The 17,693-nt window shown below is 71.5% G+C and overlaps 2 protein-coding genes across 2 annotated transcripts in view; one reads left to right on the forward strand and one right to left on the reverse strand.

Annotated features, from left to right (window-relative positions):
* Positions 1-883: 883 nt before the first annotated feature.
* On the reverse strand, positions 884-10,543 carry SIPA1 (signal-induced proliferation-associated 1). Its single transcript, XM_058861645.1, is given in 20 exon segments — positions 884-1,043; positions 1,530-1,602; positions 1,868-1,931; positions 2,497-2,595; positions 3,127-3,214; positions 3,463-3,532; positions 3,625-3,900; positions 4,251-4,522; positions 4,989-5,125; positions 5,302-5,446; positions 5,449-5,571; positions 5,573-5,750; positions 6,333-6,490; positions 6,854-6,957; positions 7,452-7,626; positions 8,007-8,138; positions 8,141-8,191; positions 8,433-8,554; positions 8,809-9,954; positions 10,475-10,543. Coding segments are annotated over 19 exon segments (3,123 nt in total). The 5' UTR covers positions 9,515-9,954; positions 10,475-10,543; the 3' UTR covers positions 884-893.
* Positions 10,544-13,006: 2,463 nt separating this feature from the next.
* The window catches only part of LOC131591052 (uncharacterized), a 5,879-nt gene continuing 1,192 nt past the window's right edge, over positions 13,007-17,693 (forward strand). Inside the window, 9 exon segments of the mRNA XM_058861480.1 lie at positions 13,007-13,101; positions 13,247-13,820; positions 14,429-14,896; positions 14,898-15,191; positions 15,193-15,232; positions 15,954-16,134; positions 16,362-16,510; positions 16,680-16,849; positions 17,480-17,686. Of these exon segments, the coding sequence (XP_058717463.1) occupies positions 13,007-13,101; positions 13,247-13,820; positions 14,429-14,896; positions 14,898-15,191; positions 15,193-15,232; positions 15,954-16,134; positions 16,362-16,510; positions 16,680-16,849; positions 17,480-17,686 (2,178 nt within the window).

Here is a 17,693-nt window from a genome sequence, read left to right on the forward strand (position 1 = left end):
GGGCATCACCGTTTAAAAAAACCGCTTTAAACCGGCGGGACTGGAGAGACTGGGAGGGACTGGGGGGCACTGGGGAGCACTGGGATGTACTGGGAGGAACTGGGGAACGCTGAGAGGAACTGGGATGTACTGGGATGCACTGGGGGGCACTGGGACGTACTGGGAGGTACTGGGGGTAGCGCTGGAAGGAACTGGGATGTACTGGGATGTACTGGATGTACTGGGATGTACTGGGATGTACTGGGAGGAGCCCAAATCACAGGCGGGACCGCCGAGGCCGAAGGGTTTTTATTGTTGGGAGGGGTCGGGGGCGGGGTCCAGTGTCACCTGCGGGGGGGGGGGGGACACACGAGGGGGGGGGCAATGTCACACGGGGGGGTCCCGGTGTCACACGGGGGGGGACAAGAGGGGGTCCAGTGTCACTCGAGGGGGTCCCGGTGTCACTCGGGGGGGGACATCGGGAGGTTCCAGTGTCATTCGAGGGGGTCCCGGTGTCACATTGTCACATGGAGGGGGACAAGGGGGGGTCCCAGCGTCACAAGGGGGTTCCCAGTGTCACTCAAGGGTGGGGGGGGACACACGGGGGGTGTCACAGTTTCAGTTTCACAGTTAGTGGGGGGCACACGGGGGGGGGGGGTGTCCCCGAGTCCTGCGGGGGTCCCACAGCTCGCGGGGGCTTCGGGGGGGAACCCCCGGGGGTCCCCTGGGAGGTCGGGGCGGGTCCCCAAGGGGAAGGTCAGGGGGTCCCCGGGGGGGGTCTCAGGGGGGTCCCGGGGTGTCTCAGGAGGGTCCCGGGAGGGTTTCAGGGGCTCTCCTGGGTCCCGGGAGATTTCAGGGGGGTCCCGGGGGGTCTCAGGGGGTCCCCGGGGGGGTCTCAGGAGGTCCCGGGGGTCTCAGGGGCTCTCGGGGGTCCCCGGGGGTCGCAGCAGCCTCGTGACGCGGCTCAGCCGCTCCTTGGCCTCGTCCTGGCCCTGCTGCAGCCGCCGGGCGCTGCGGCGGAGCCCGCGCAGCTCTGCCTGGAGCCGCTGCTGGGCCTCCTGCCCCTGCCCCACAGAGACCCACACATGACCCACACATCACCCCACATCACCCCACAGAGACCCACACATGACCCACACATCGCCCCATAGAGACCCACACATGACCCACACATCGCCCCATAGAGACCCACACATGACCCACACATCACCCCATAGAGACCCACATCATCACCCCATAGAGGCCCGCACATGACCCACACATCGCCCCATAGAGACCCGCACATGACCCACACATCGCCCCATAGAGACCCACACATCACCCCATGGCATCCCACATCACCCCACAGAGACCCACACATCAGCCCCACAGCGACCCCAGTCCCCCCCAGTCCCTCCCAGTCCCCCCCAGTCCCTCCCAGATTCTCCCCAGACCTCTCTAGTCCCTCCCAGCGCACCCAAGTCCCTCTCAGTTCCCCCAGTTTCCCCAGTGCCCCCCAGTCCCTTCCAGTTCCTCCCCAGTGCCTCCCAGTCCCACCCAGTGCCCCCCACCTCCTGCAGATCGTCCTGCAGCCGCTTCAGCGCCGCCTCCAACTGCGCCACCTTCTCCGAGAGGCTCTGGGACCTGGGGGGGGACGGGACCCCCATGGAGACCCTCCTGAGCCCCCCCAGTGCCCCCCATGGGGACCCTCCTGACCCCCCCAGTGCCCCCCATGGGGACCCTCCTGAACCCCCCCATGGGGACCCCCCCCAGTGCCCCCCATGGGGACCCCCCAGTGCCCCCATGGGGACCCTCCTGACCCCCCCAGTTCCCCCAGTTCCCCCAGTGCCCCCCAGGGGGACACTCCTGCCCCCCCCAGTGCCCCCCAAACTCCCCCCCCAATCCATACTCATCCTCGGGGGTCGCCGGGCTCTGCTGGACCCCCACATTGGGGAGCTCCCGGAGTTGATGCCCTGGGTGGGGAGGGGGGGGGGGATTTGGGGATGTGAGACCCCAAATTGGGGGGGTCCTGAGACCCTCCCCATTCTCGCGAGCCCCCAGCCCCTGCCCCCCAACTGCTTCAACTGCCCCCAGACCCACAAAATCCCTTCAGCCCCTGCGATCCCCAAATCCCCCCACCCCAAATCCCTCTGAACCCCCCCAGTGACAGCATCCAGGACCCCCCAGATCCCCCAGTGATGGCATCCAGGACCCCCCAAATCCCCCCAAATCCTCCAGTGATGGCATCCAGGACCCCCCAAATCCCCCAGTGATGATCTCCAGGACCCCCAAACCCCCCAAATTCCCCAGTGATGGCATCCAGGACCCCCCAAAGCCCCCCAAATCGCCAAGTGATGATCTCCAGGACCCCCCAAACCCCTCAGTGATGATCTCCAGGACCCCCAAAAGCCCCCAAATCCTCCAGAACCCCCCAGTGATGGCATCCAGGACCCCCCAAACCCCCAGTGATGATCTCCAGGACCCCCTAACCCCACCCAAATCCCCCTCAGCCCCCCAAATCCCCCTGGGCCGCCTCACCCCCCCGGGCGATGGCCTCCAGGACCCCGCTGCAGGCCGTGGCCAGGCAGGCGATGACGTCCCACTCGTCCTCTTGGGGGTCCCCAGACCCCGACAGCACTGGGGGGGAGTTGGGGGGGTGGGGACAGCAGTGGGGGACCCCTCCAGCAGCGGTGGGACCCCCCAGGGGACACGGGACAGGGACACCCCCCATGGGATCCCCCCGCAGGGGAGAGTTCTGTGGGCAGGGGACACCCCCAGGGGGTTTGGGGACATCCCGGGGGGTTTGGGGACATCCCGGGGGGATCTGGGGACATCCCGGGGGGGTTTGGGGACATCCTGGGGGGGTCTGGGGACATCCCAGGGGGGTTTGGGGACATCCTGGGGGGGTCTGGGGATACCAGGGGGGATTTGGGGACACCTGGAGGGGATTTGGGGACACCCCAGGGGGATTTGGGGACATCCCAGGGGGTTTGGGGACATCCCGAGAGGGATTTGGGGACACCCAGGGAGGTTTGGGGATACCAGGGGGGATTTGGGGAGACCTGGAGGGGATTTGGGGACATCCCGAGGGGATTTGGGATGGAGGGGGGGACACAGAGGGGCCCCGGGGGGACACGGGGGGGACACGGGGGGGTCCGAGCCACTCACGCCTGCCCAGGGAATGTCGCAGCGAGGGGCCCAGGGCGGGGCTGGGCTCGGGGGCGGCCGCGGGACCACCGGAAACTGGGGGGGGTCCCTGGGGACACCGGGGAGGGTCAGCGGGGACACGGGGACAGGAGGGGACACGGGAGGGACACCGGGGGGGGTCAGCGGGGACACGGGGGGACATGGGGGGGACAGGAGGCGACACGGGGGGGACACGGGGGAGACACGAGGAGACACGGGGGGGGACACGGGAGGACACGGGGGAGACACGGGGGTCTCGGGGGGGACACCGGGGGGACACGGGGGTCGCGGGGGACACCGGGGGTGGCGGGGACTCACCGGGTCGGCAGCCGGGGGGGGGCTGTGGTGCGGCAGCAGCAGGTCAGGAGTGGGGTCAGCCAGGGGGGGCCTGGGGGGGGTGACAGTTATGGGGGTTCCCGGGGGATTTTGGGGGTTCCCCGGGGGTCGGGGGGGGTTTCCCCGTGCCCGGGGGTCACTCACGGGCTGGGGGCGCGGCCGCTCGGCTCTTTGGGGGTCTCCGGGCTGGGGGGGCCGGGGGGGAAGGGGGTGCTCTCCTCATCCAGCGCCAGCGCCTGCAGCAGCCTCAGGGTGTCGGGGGACAGCCCCCCCGGACCCCCCCCGGCCTTCCCCGCGTCGCTGTCGCCCCCCGAGTCGCTGTCGGTGTCGCCGATGTCACCGCCGGGGTCCCCAGGGCCGGGGTCCCCCCCCGAACCCCGGCCCTGCTCCAGAGAGCGGGCGTAGAGCTCCGAGAAACTCCTGGGGGGACACCGGGGTGACACCGGGGGGTGACACCGGGGGGGGACACCGGGGTGACACCGGGGGGGGGACACCGGGGGGGGACACCGGGGTGACACCGGGGGGGGACACCGGGGTGACACCGGGGGGTGACGCCGGGGGGTGACACCGGGGGGGGACACCGGGGTGACACCGGGGGGGCACGGGGCGGGGAAACGGGGGGGACACCGGGGGGTGACACCGGGAACACGCGGGGGGTGGCCCGGCCCCTTTGTCCCCCCCCCGTGCCCCGCCCCATTTCCTCCTCCCATTCCCCCATAAACTCAACCCCCCCAAATCCCCCCGCGCCCCCCGCCCAGCCCCGCACTCACCGCCGGGGCCGCCCGTCGCGGTCGGGGGGCAGCAGGGTCAGGGGTCCCGAGGGTCGCCGGAGCAGCGCCCGCAGCCTCCGGGGGTCCCCCCGGGGGAGGGGGCAGCGCCCCACCCGCAGCAGCCGCGCCCCCGGCCGCAGCCCCGCGGTCTCGGCGAACGAGAAGCGGGTCACGGCCGTCACCACCCCCGAGGGGTCCACGCGGAACCCCCGGCGACCCCCGGCCCCCCGGGGCAGCGCCAGCTCCTGAGCCTCGCACCCCCGTGTCACCGCCTGGGGGGGGAGACAAGGGTCAGGGACACGGGGACCCCCAAAGAGACCCCAAAGAGACCCCCACAGAGCACCCCGTGTCACCGCCTGGGGGGGGCACAAGGGTCAGGGACACGGGGACCCCCAAAAGAGACCCCAAAGAGACCCCAAAGAGACCCCCACAAAGCCCCCCGCCCCCCGTGTCACCGCCTGTGGGGGCACAAGGGTCAGGGGCACGGGGACCCCCACGGAGACCCCCAAAGAGCCCCCCTGTGTCACTGCCTTGAGGGCAAACAAGGGTCAGGGTAACAGAGACCCCCAAAGAGACCCCCACAGAGCCCCCCGTGTCACCGCCTGGGGAGGGGGGACACGGCTCAGGGGATCCCCGCCCCCCTGGTCACCGCGACAGAGACCCCCGGGGGTGTCCCCATGGGTCACTGCCCTGTCCGAGCCCCCCCAGGACCCTCCCCGAGCCCCCCCAGCCTCTCACCTGCAGCCTGGCCACCACCTGTGGGGCAGCGCCGTGGGGCAGCCGCAGCCCGAGCCACTCGCCCGCCCCATGGAAAATCTCCAGGCGCCCCTCGGAGAAGCCCCAGCCCAGCACGTCCCGGCAGGCGCAGCTGAACAGGGTCCCGGGGGGGCGACCACCGACCCCTCTTGGGGGGCGACTTCCCCCGGGGGGCTGGCGACCGTGTCCGGCTCTCGGGGGGGCTCCCCCGGCCGCCCCCCGGGCTTTGGGGGGATCTCTCCCCTCCCCCGGTTCTGTTTGGCCGAGTTGGGAGCGACCCCCCCGCAGCGATTGGCGACCGCCCCGGGGGGCGCGGCGACCACCACGAGCCTCTCGGCGGCCACCCCGAGCAGACACGGCAGCTCCACCCCCCCGGGCCCCCCCTCTGCCCGCGCCCCCCAAACCAACGCCCCCGCCACCACCGCCGCCCCTGCCCCGCCGCCAGAACCTCCCGAACCTCCCGAACCGGAACCGCCCCGGCGGAGCCCCCGAGCGTGGGGAGCCCCCGGGGGGGCGCGGGGAGCGGGGTCCCCCCGCCGTGGGCTCGCAGCAGCTCCTGCAGGTAACTGGCGGCGGGTCCGGGCTGCCATGGCCCCCAGGCGACCCCCCCGGGCCGCGGCGTTCTCGCCGTTGATGGCTTTGGCCAGCAGGAAGGGGCGCAGCCCCGAGCCCCCCAAAAATCGCTGCCCCGCCTCCAGAGCCGGCCCGAACGGGGGGGTCTCCTCCGGCCGCACCACGGCCACGCTGAGGGAGGGGGGTGGAAAAAGGGGAGGGGGTCTTAAGGGTCTTCAAATCCGTGGGAAACTCACGGGAAGCAGCAGAGACCCTTCCCCAACAGGGATTTGGGGAGACCCTCCCGGGAATTCTGAGGCCCCCAAAGAGCCCGGATCCCCCCAGCCCCCCCAGGTGAACCCCGGGGTTCCCGCAAGCCCCCCCAAGCCGAGGGTCGGGTGTGACCCCAAAAATCCAGGAGAGACCCCGGAGAGCCACAGAGACACCCGGAGCACCTGAAAGCCCCCCCGAAACCTCCAGGAGATCTTGGAGACCCTCGGATGAGCCCCCCCAGACCTCCAGGACCCCTTGGGGACCCCCCAGCCCCCCTGTCCAAAACCCCCGACCCCTGTTTGAGACCCTGAGAGATCTCCAGACCCCCCTGAGGACCCTGGGACCCCCCGAATGAGCCCCCCGACCCCTGTTTGAGACCCTCGGGCACATCCAGACCCCCTTGAGGACCCCTGGGACCCCTCGAATGAGCCCCCGACCCCTGTCTGAGCCCCTTGGGGACCCCCCATCCCTTCAGGAGCCTTCGGGGACCCCCGGCCCCACCTGTAGGAGGTTTTTGGGGTGCAGGGCTCGTGCACCCGCACCACGAGGAAAACGTGCTGGAAGTGGCTGCGCAGGGCGCGGGGGGAGAAGGGGAGCGCCCCCGGCTCCTGGAACACGATTGTCACGATATCGTTCCCGATATGGCGCTTCCGCAGCAGCTGCGGGGGAGGAGAGGGGGTCCGGAGCCCCCCAAAACTGTCACGAGGGGGTCCAGAGCCCCCAAAAGTGTCACGAGGGGGTCCAGAGGGGGATCAGAGCCCCCAGAAGTGTCATTGTGGGGGTCCAGAGCCCCCAAAAGTGTCACGGGGGGATCGGAGACCCCAAAACCGTCACGGGAGGGTCTCCAGAAGGACCCCCCCAGCTCCCACGACCCCAGGGACCTCCCCGAGCTCCCGGTACCTGCCGAGGGTGAACAGCAGCACTGGAGGGGGACCCCAAACCCTAAGGACCCCCGTGACCTCGTGACCCCTCTGCGACCCTCCCCACGAGCCTGGGACCCCCCTGAGGACCCCCCCCCGTACCTGCTGAGGGTTGCGGGGGGTGAAGGGCAGCATGGTGCTGACGTGGAACATCACCTCGTAGCCGTGGTACGTCGTGTACAGCGAGTGCGTCCCCGTGGAGTCGGCTGAGGGGGCACGGACTGAGCCCCCACCCCTCCGGGGACCCCCACCCCGCCACGGACCCCCGCCCTGACCGGGGAACCTCCACCCCGACAGGGGAACCACCCCCCCGTGGCTCTGTCCCCTCTGTCCCACATCCCCCTGTCCCCCCACCCCTCTCCTCGCTCTGTCCCCATCCCAGTGCCCCCAGTCCCGTGTCCCCCCCGTCCCCCGTGTCCCCTCCATGTCCCCCCAAGCCCCACATCCCCTCGTGTCCCCACCCCGTCCCAATGACCCCCCAAGCCCCCGTGTTCCCCCCTTTTCTGTATCCCGCAAATCCCCACATCCCCCCCTGTCCCCTCCACGTCCAACCAGCCCCACATCCCCGTGTCCCCCTGTGTCCTCCGTGTCCCCCCTGCCCCCCGTGTCCTCCGTGTCCCCCCTGCCCCCCGTGTCCCCAATGCCCCCAATGTCCCCCGTGTCCCCCATGCCCCCCGTGTCCCCCGTGTCCCCGGCTCACTGCGGGTGTCCAGCTGTGCCCGGTAGCCACCGAAGCCCCGCAGCCTCACGCGGGTGCCCAGCAGGGTCAGGAACTGCTCGAAGGCGGCTCCGGGCCCCTCGTTGTTGTACATCTCCTCCTCCGAACCCTGCCCCGCCCGGCAGTACAGCACCCCCACCTTGCGCTGCCGGCTCACCTGGGGGGCCGGGGGGGGGGGCACGGACCTCGCACGGGGGTCCCTGTCCCATCGGATCCCATCGGATCCCAACCCATCCCATCCCATGGATCCCATCCCATCCCCATGGATCCCATCCCGTCCCACGGATTCCATCCATCCCCATGGATCCCATCCCATCCCCATGGATCCCATCCCCATGGATCCCATCCCATGGATCCCACCCCATCCCCTCCCATGGATCCCATCCCATCCCATCCCTGGGGGTGTCCCCCATCCCCTGGGGGTGTTTCCCGTACCATCCTCCTCCCACCCCCCCCATCCCATGTGGGGTGACGCGCAGAGACCCCCGAGCCCTCCACCCCGGCTTGGTGCGAGACCCCTCCCCACGCCCCCCTCACCCCCTGCTCGTCCAGCTTGAGGAGGGTCTCCTGCACGGCGGGGGAGGGGGCGAGGCGCAGCCCCCCCACCGCCAGCCCCGGCAGCAGCAGCTCCAGAAGCTTCCGCGGGGGACCCCCCGTGCCCCGGGGGGGCGGCAGCCGGGGGGCAGCGCCTCCTCCAGCACCGACCCCCGCAACGTCCGCAGCTGGGGAGGGGGGCACAGGGGGGGGTGGTCACTTTGGGGGGGAGGGGAAGCACCCCCAGAAACCCCCCCCCCCACTGGGGGGGTTCCCTGTAGAGATTTTGGGGACCCTCAGGTGCCCCCACCCCATTGATTCCGCCCATCCTTAACTCCCAGCGACCCCTGAGCCTCCGGCCGGCCCCTCTGGGACCCCCAAACCCCTGATTCCCCCCCGCCCCGGGTTCCCCTGCGCCCCCCGCCTCACCTGGCAGGTGCGCAGAATGATCCTGTGCAGCACCTGGGGCCGGGCTCCCTCCTTCTCCTCCCGCCGCAGGGACACGGCCACGGGCCCCAGCCGGGGGTCCTCACCCAGCAGGTTGTGGTGCTCTGGGGGGGAGGGTCGGAGGGGATCGGGATCCCCAAAAATCCCCAGCCCCCCCACAGCTCCCCCCGGGAGTCTGGGGGCTCTCACCCGGCAGCTTCTGCCGCTCTGGGGGGGGTCAGGTGGGGACAGGACCCTCACAGCCCCCCAAACACCACTCCCCCGCCCCCTCCCCACCTGTCCCTTGCTGTAGCAGTTGTATCCCCCCTCTCCCGCGCCCCCCCGACTCCCATTCCCCCCCCCTCGCCCCCAAACTCACCTTTCCCATAGAAATATTTGCGGTAATACTCCGCGCCCTCATCGCTGTGCTCGATGGGGTGCGGGGGTCGCGCCCCCGCCGGGGGCTCCTCCAGCACCGCCACCGCCGCATTCGGGAGCTGCCCGGGCCCGGGGGGGCCCCGGCGGGACCCCAGCCCCGGCTCCTGCTCCCCCCCGGTCTCGCAGCAGAAGCGGGGGCAGCTCAGCACCAGCGCCTCGGGGCCGGGGGCGGCGCGGGGGGGCCCGGGGGGCTCCTCGGGCTCCAGGTGAGCGGCAGAAGCCCCCGAGATGAGGCCGGGAGGGCCCGGGGGGGGCTCGGTGGGATCGAAGAGGATGCTCTGAACATCGTAATGGGCGAGGAGGGGGCTCCAGGGTGGGCGGGGGAAGAAGTCGGGGTCCCCCCCGCCCGCCGCCAGCCCCAGCAGCAGCAGAGGGTCGCGGAAGCGGGGGGACGTGGGGCTGGCCCCCCCAGCAGCCTCCTCGTGGCTTTGAGTGCGGCTGCGGGGGGAGACCCCCGCCGGGGACCCCCCGTCCTCCGGGGATCTCCCCAGGGCCGCCTCGCTGCTGCTGCGCTGCCGGGGGGCTGCTCCCCCCGGGGAGGGGGGCGGAGAGGGGACCCCCCCAGCCGCCACGGGGAGGGCGGGGGACGGGGGCGGCCGGGCCAAGGGGCCCCGCATTTTGCGGAGGAAGAGGTCGTCGGACTGCATGGCACCCCCGAGACCCCCCCGAGAATCACTAGGACCCCTCAATTACCCCCCCCCCGGGACCCCCAGGGACTCCCCAGGACCCCTCCGAGACACTTCGGGACCCCCAGGGACTCCCTAGGACCCCCCTAGACCTCCGGGATCCTCAGGGAACCCCAAGAGACCCTCAGGGACTCCTTAGAGCCCCCCGGGGGTCTCCTGGACCTTCCCGCCCCCCCGGAACCCCCCCGGTTGTAGCGGGGATCCCGCACCCAGCGATTTGTCAATGGGAACGTGGGAACGAGCCCCGCGCTCTGATTGGCTGCCCGCGGATTCCCGCCTGCGGGAGGCCCCGCCCCTTTTCCCACGCGCCCCTCTCCGGGTCGGATCAATGGGGGTCGGACCCGGTTTGGGGAGGGGGCTCCGGCCGCGGCGATCGCTGGGGCGAGGGGCGACGGTGACACCTGGGGAGGGACACGGGGGTCAGCGGGGGGGGCTCCCCATCCCTCCCCCCACCTCCGTGTCCCTCTGTCGCTCCGTGTCCGTCCCTCCAGCCCCAGACACCCCCAGACCCCCTTTACCCCCCCTTCCCCCGCTGCAGGGACCCCAAAACGGTGCTGGGGGTGGGGGGGAGGAGGCACCTGGGACCCCCCCCCGGACAGCGGGGTCCTTCCCTGGCCTGGCTCCTGGCTGTGCCCCCAGCCGCCCCTCGACTCCGGGGGGTTCTGGGGGGGGGTCTGGGGGGTTTTGGGGGGGGTCTGGGGGAAGTTGTGGCACCGGGGATGTTTGGGGGGGGGCCCGGACGTGCCGCCGCCAGCGGTTTCCTGCCATCCAGGAAGTGTCGGCGGCCGACGGCCCCCAAAATGCTGCCCCCCAACAGCTCCCCCCAGCCCCCCGCGCTCACCCCCAGCACCCGGGGGTCCCCCTCGTCTGCAGCCCCCCACCCCCAGCCCCCCCCGGGCACGCCGAGCCCCCGCTCCTGACCTTGCCCCCGGCGTGAACTCGGGCGTCCGGCGCCCCCCCCCAACTTCCCTTCTCCAGCTGCAGGACCCGGCGTCCGGCCCCCCCGCCCCCCACCGAAGGAAGCGGCGTCCGGGCCCCCCCCCCCGAATCCCCCCGGCCCCTCCTCGACCACCCCCCGTCTGTTAAAGCCACCTTAATCTGGGGGTGGGGACAGGATGGGTGACCCCCCTCCTCCTCCTCCAGGTACAGGTGTCTCAGGGCGGGGACTCGGGGGGAGGGGGGGGGACCCCAAATCTCCTGGGACCCCTCCCCAAATTAGAAGTCGGGGCTCTGGGGAAAGGCCTCGCACGAGGGTCGGGGGTCGGGGGGGGTCACACGGAGTGGGGGGGGGCTGGGCACGAGGTTTTGGGGTTGTGGCGGGGGTTGGGGACACCCCGTGCCAAGAGACCCTCGTGTAACCCCCCCCCCCGCCCCCCTCCGCGGCCGAGACCCTTCCCTGGGCACGACCCTCATGGACCCCCCCCCCAAATAACCCCCCCCGCTCATTCCTACCTATAACCCCTCCTGTCACTGTCACCGTCCTGAGATGGGGGTGTGGGGGGGTCACCCCTGCTTGGGGGGGGGTCCCGGTGTCCGGGGGGGGGTCCCAGCCGTGCCGGACCCCCCGTTCCGAGCGGCTGCAGCGGCTCAAGGGGCCCCGGCGGCCGCGCTCCCCCCCCCGGCCCCCGCCCTTCCCTTCTGCCGCTTCCCTCCCACCGCCCCGGGGGGTTGGGGGGCTCACAGGGCCCCTCCTGACCCCCCCTCACCCCATTTGAGGGGTTCAGGTGTCCGTCTGTCCCCCCCCAGCACCCCCCTCCCCAAATTATCGCCCCCCCCCCCCGCGCTCAGAGCGTGGCGGGAAAACCAAAAAAAAAAAAAAAAAAAAAAACCAATAAAAACACACACAACAAAAAACGCGATTTTGGGAACCGTTATGAGTTTTATTTATTGATTTCTCTTTATCAGCCCCAACAGTGCCGGGACTCCCCCCAAAAACGGCCGAAACGCACGAGGGAAAGGGGCTGATTAGAGATGTGGGCCCCCCCAAAGTCACCGTGGGGCTGCATAGTACCCCCCCAAAACCCCCCCCAGGTATAGGGCAGGACCCCCCCCCGCCCCCCCATTGTGCGGCTGGGACCCCCAAAATATCCCAGTCCCAGCACTGGACCCCCCCTCTTTTTGGGGTGGGACCCCCCCCCAGACCCCTCCCCTGTTTTGGGGTCACCCCCCTGCACCCCCCCTCACGTCCCAGCGGGGGTCTCACCTGGCTCACCCCCAGAGCCCCCCCAGCCTTCAAGGGGGGGGTCCTGGGGGTCCTCGGGGGGGTGGGGGGTGGAGCAGGCGCTGCTGGGACCCCCCCCCTCGGGGGGCGATGGGGGGGGGCTGCCAGGCGGGACCCCAGCCCTGCAGGGGCTGCCGGGGTGGGGAGGAGGAGGAGGGTCAGGGGGGTCCTGGCATCGCCCCCAGCCCCATCGGGGACCCCTCCCGCTCCCCCCCCGCCCACCGAGCGCAGCCGGTCCCGGTCAGCGGCCGTGAGGATGCCCCGGAGCTCTGGGGGGGACACGAGAGGGGTTTTGGGGAGGGGGGACATGAGAGGGGGTTTAGAGTGGGAGGGACACGAGAGGGGTTTGGCGGGGGACATGAGAGGGGGTTTTGGGGGGGGGGACACGAGAGGGGGTTTTGGGGGGGGACACACACACACAAACCGGGGGGGGGTCCCGGTGTCGCTCACCCCCGGCCCCGGTGTCCAGGTGTGGCAGCAGCTCCTGGGGACAGGTGACGCTCAGGGGGGGGGGTTATGGGGGGGGGGACACGGTGGGGGAGGGGGTCCCGCTCCCCCCTCCCCTCCCCCACTCACCGAGAGCTGGTTGAAGCCGCAGAGCTGGGGAGGGGTCGCGCTCGGCCAGCGCAGCACCGAGAGCTCCAGACCCCCCCCGGGGGGGCTGTGTGGGGGTCACAGGTGAGGGGAGGGGGACACGAGGTGACCCCCAGGTCCCCAAAATACCCCCCAGACCCCTGCCCCCACCTCAACCCCACTCGCCCCCTCCCCTCCGACCCCCCGGACTCACCCGGGGGTCCCGTCCCGCTCCTCGGGGCTGCGGGGGGGCAGCAGCGCCGCCGCCCCCTCCTCGGGGTCCCCCTCGGGGTCCCCCCGGTCCAGGCGCGCGTGCAGCCGGAACGTGACGGCCTTGAGGGTCCCGAAGAAGGCGGCCACGAGCCCGCAGTACAGAGCGGCCACGGCGGGGCTGGGGGGCAGCGCCTGCCCAGGGGAGGGGGCGTCAGCACCCCCCTGCACACCCCCACCGCCCCACAACCCCCGGGGGACCCCCCAAAACCGCCCCCCCCCCGTCCCGGTGCACCGAGTAGAGGCCGAGCGGGAGCCCGAGCAGGAACAGCCACACGTAGAGCCGGACGCAGTTGGCGAAGGCGCCCAGCTGAGGGTCCAGGAAGCAGCCGCCCGTCAGCGAGGCCCAAACGCCCTGGCGGAGCACCTGCAGCACCGCCGCCCCCGCCATGGCGGCGCCGGGACCCCCGAACCCAGCCCGGGACCCCCAAATCCGCCCCCCGCCCCCCCCCACCCCGACCCCCGCGACCGGCGCCGCTTCCGGGTAGGCGCGCGAATGACGTCACGAGCGGCGGGGAAAGACACGCCCCCTATAGGACACGCCCTTTGCTTGGCCCGCCCACTCTGTTGAATAAGCCACGCCCCTTTCCGGGTGTGGGCGGGGCCAATCCCGCCGTGCCCCCGCGGAGAGGGCGCCCCCCAGCGGCGCCGCGGCGGCTCCGGGGGGACCCCGCGCTGGAACGGGGGCGGGAGGGGGGGGGGGTCTCACCGGACCCCTCCCCACCCCGTTATCCCCGCCCGGACCCTCCCCACGCCGGCCCCGTGAACCCTCCGGGATCCGCTCACGGTGTCCCGTGGGGCCGCCGGGGCAGCAGCGCCTCCCCGCAGCCCCGTGCGGGGGTCCCGGGGGGTGCCGGGCTCAGCGCCGCGCCCCCTCCCCGCGCCGGCCTCTCGTCCGGTCCCCCCCCCCACCACGGCGTCCGGTGCCCCCGGCCCGCCCCGTCCGGCGCTGGTTCCTTTTCCTTTGTCCCGGTGACAATGTCCCGGCTCCGCCTTCCCGGGGCCGCCTCAGCCAGCGCGGGGAACCGCCGGACCCCCGGGAGCCCAGAGCGGCCGGGCCGCCCCCTGCCCCCCCCCGGGAACGCCGCCGGACGCCGCTTCCTCCCCCCTCCGGGCCGCGGGGGCTCCGGCGGGACCAGGCGGGGACGGGACGGGGCGCGGGGGGCCCCGGGGACGGGACGGGGCCGAGGGGATCGAGGACGGGCAGGGAGGGGACCGGGGCGGGGGGCGGAGGGACTCTGGGACCCGCAGGGGGTTGTGGCGGCTGGGAAAGGGGCGTAGGGACCCCCGGGGACCTGCAGGGACCCATCGGAGCCACTGGGATCCTCGGGATCCCCGGGGACCTGCAGGGATCCATCGGAGCCACTGGGATCCTCGGATCCCCGGGGACCTGCAGAGACTCTGAGGAGCCGCAGGAGCAACAGGGACCGTAGGCACCCCCAGGAGCCACTGGGACCCCCAGGGACCCCCAGGGACCCCCAAGAGCCGTTGGGACCCCCAAGGATCCATAGGGACTCCCCAAGGATCCTTCAGGTGCTGTAAGAACCCGCAGGGACCCCTGGCAGCTAAAGGGACCAATAAGGGACCTATAGGAGCTATAAGGGACCACAGGGACTGACGTGAGGTGTGGGGACCCCCCAGGAGCTATAGGGACCCCCAGGGACCCATAACCCCTCCCCCTGCCCCTCGGGGGGGCTGCACTGGGACCCCCAGAGCTGTCAGACCTTACAGGCAGCGCCTGGAGGGCTCAGGTGACCCCAGTGACCCCCAGGACAGAAAGGGACCCCATGGAGTCCCCCGGGCACCCATAGACCCCTCCCCTCCCCGGGCGCCCATCGGGCCTCCCTGAGCACCAAGGAAGCCCCCCAGGACCCCCCCAGCCCCCCACAGGACCCCCAAACCCCCCCAGCGCCATCGCTGGGGCTGGGGGGGGAAGCACCCCATGGAGTGGGGCCGAGCATCCCCCTCCCCATCCCCCCCGGCGGGGTCCCACTCCCCCTCACCCCCTCTTTCCCCGTCACCCCCCCTTTCCCCCCTCTTCCCAGAGGGGTCTCGCTCCCTTTCCCCCCCTCCCCGAGGGGTCCCGCTCCCCTTCTCCATCCCCGGGGGGCTCCCGTTCCCCGTCCCCCCATCCCCGGGGGGGTCCCGCTCTCCCTCCCCTCCATCCCCGGGGGGCTCCCGCTCCCCATCCCCTCCGGGGGCTGGAACCGGCCCGGGCGGCTTTCGGGGAGCTGCGGCTGGAGGAGGTGATCGGGGCCGGGGGCTTCGGCCGAGTTTTCCCGCGGGACGTGGCGGGGCCAGGTGGTGGCGGTGAAGGCGGCTCGGGGGGACGCGGGGGCTGCGGGGGCTGCCAGCCTCAGGAGGGAGGCGAGGCTCTACGCCCGCCTGCGACACCCCAACGTGGTGGCCCTGAGAGCCGTGTGCCTGGAGCCCCCCCACCTGTGCCTGGTGATGGAATTCGCGGCCGGGGGGCCGCTGTCCAGGGCTCTGGCCGGCCGCAGGGTCCCCCCCGCCGTCCTGCTGGACTGGGCGCGCCAGGTGGCGCGGGGGATGCGGTACCTGCACTCCGGGACCCCCCGTGCCCCTCATCCACCGCGACCTCAAATCCAGCAATGGTGAGATGGGAGGGGGCGTCTGGGATGGGGCAGGGTGGGGGGGGTCCGGAACGGTGAGGTTCTGTAGGTGTGGGGGTCGCAGAGGTTGGGGGGTCTCAAGGTGGGGTGTCTGTCCCAAGGGTCTCCAAGGGTGGGGGATCACAGGAATTGGGGTCCCCAGGGTGGGGGATCCCAGAAATTTGGGTCCACAGGGTGAGAGATCCAAGGAATTGGGGTCCCCAGAGGGGGGGATCACAGACACAGGGTCCCCAGGGTGGGGGATCACAGGAATTGGGGTCTCCAGAGGGGGGGATCCGAGGAATTTGGTCCCCAGAGGGGGGGATCACAGACACAGGGTCCCCAGGGTGGGGAAATCCCAGGAATTGGGGTCTCCAGAAGGGGGGATCCCAGACATTGGGGTCCCCAGGGTGGGGAGATCCCAGGAATTGGGGTCTCCAGAAGGGGGGATCCCAGGAATTGGGGTCCCCAGAGTGGGGGATCCCAGACATTGGGGTCCCCAGGGTGGGGATCACAGGAATTGGGGTCCCCAGTGATGTGGAAGCCGAGGGACCCCAAATGGGTGTCCTGGATTGGGATCCCCACCCTGGGACGTTGCTGCTGTCCCCAGGGTGGGGGTCCTGGCTGTCCCCAGTGGGGTAGGGGGGCGCAGAGACCGAGGTTTCCCGGGGGGGAGGAGACCCCAGGTGTTGTTTGGGGGGTCCCTGACCCCGTGGCCCCGCAGTGCTGCTGGCACAGCCGGTTGTGGGGGATGATGTGAGTGGGAAAACGCTGAAAATCACCGATTTCGGCCTGGCCCGGGAGTGGCAGCGAACGACCAAGATGAGCGCGGCCGGGACCTACGCCTGGATGGCCCCCGAGGTCATCCGGGCATCCACCTTCTCCAAGGGCAGCGACGTCTGGAGGTGGGGAAGGGTCCTGGGGGTCCCGGCAGGGAGGAATCTCCAGGCTGGGGTGGAGTTTGGGGTGCCCCAACCCCTTGGGTGGGGGATTTGTGGTTCCCTGGACTTTGCGGGGTCATGGAGCTGCAGGTCTGGGAGGTGTCCGGGTGCCTTACGGGGTACCTGGATGTTTGTGGGGTGGTTTTGGGGGGATCTGAGGGGGTCTGACCCCCTCGTCCTGCCCCCCAAAGTTACGGGGTGCTGCTGTGGGAGCTGCTGACCGGGGAGGTGCCGTACCGGGGCATCGATGGCCTGGCCGTGGCCTACGGGGTGGCCGTGAACAAACTGACCCTGCCCATCCCGTCCACCTGCCCCCCGCCCTTCGCCCAGCTCATGGCAGGTACGGGGGGGCTGGGGGGGTCTGGGGGTGCTGAGGGGGTCTGGGGGTCAAGGGGGCTCGGAGGGGTTGGGGGATTCTGGATCTTTGGTGTCCTCAGGGGTTTGGGGGTGCTGAGGAGGGGGGTTGGGGTTCCCCAGGAGCCCCCCCAGACCCCCGGTTCCCCCTTCAGCCTGCTGGGAGCAGGACCCCCACCGGCGGCCGGGCTTCGGGACCATCCTGCGGCGCCTGGGGGGGCTGGAGCCGGGGGGGCTGGGGCCCCCCGAGTCCTTCCACTCCCTGCAGGAATCCTGGCGCCGCGAGATCCAGGGGCTCTTCGACGAGCTGAGGGCGCGGGAGAAGGTGGGACAGCACCCTCCCTCCCCCCCCCCAGACACCTGGGACCCCTCCCCAAACACCTGGGACCCCTCCCCAACACCTGGGACCCCACTTTGAGCACCTAGGACACCCCCAAACCCCTGGGACCCTTCCCCAACAACTGGGACCCCTCCCCACCACCTGGGACCCCTCCCCAAACACCTGGGACCCCTTCCCAACACCTGGGACCCCTCCCCAACACCTGGGACCCCTCCCCAAACACCTGGGACCCCTTCCCAACACCTGGGACCCCACCATGAGCACCTGGGACCCCTCCCCAACACCTGGGACACCCCAAAACGCCTGGGACCCCGCCCCAGCACCTGGGACCCCCAACTCTTGAGTTTCACCCTAAACCTGGGACATTCCCCAACACTCGGGACCACCCCCAAAACCTGGGACCACCCCAGCCCCCCAGGGACACTCCCAGACCCCTCCAACAACAGGGGGAACCATCCCAGGACACCCCAAACCCCCCCCGGGACCCCCCAAACTCCTCACCAGCTCCCCTGCCCTGCCGTCCCTCGGGCTGCACCTTCTCCCCGTGACCTCCACGACCCCGGGACCCTTTAACCCCTTGGAGCCCGAGCTGCCCCCAGCCCCGGTGTCCCCCAGGAGCTGCGCAGCCGGGAGGAGGCTGTGGCCAGAGCCTCGCGGGCCCAGCGCTCCCAGGCCGAGGCTCTGCGGCAGCGAGAAGCCGCCGTGGCCCGCAGGGAGCTGGAGGTGCTGGAGCGGGAGCTCAGCCTCATGCTCAGGGGACCCCCCCGGCCGACCCCCGCCCCAAAACGACGGCGACCCCCCTTTCGGAGGCCACGGAAACCCGCGGACA

This window comes from Poecile atricapillus, chromosome 37 (genome assembly GCF_030490865.1).
Source record: "Poecile atricapillus isolate bPoeAtr1 chromosome 37, bPoeAtr1.hap1, whole genome shotgun sequence".
Lineage (NCBI taxonomy): Eukaryota > Metazoa > Chordata > Aves > Passeriformes > Paridae > Poecile > Poecile atricapillus.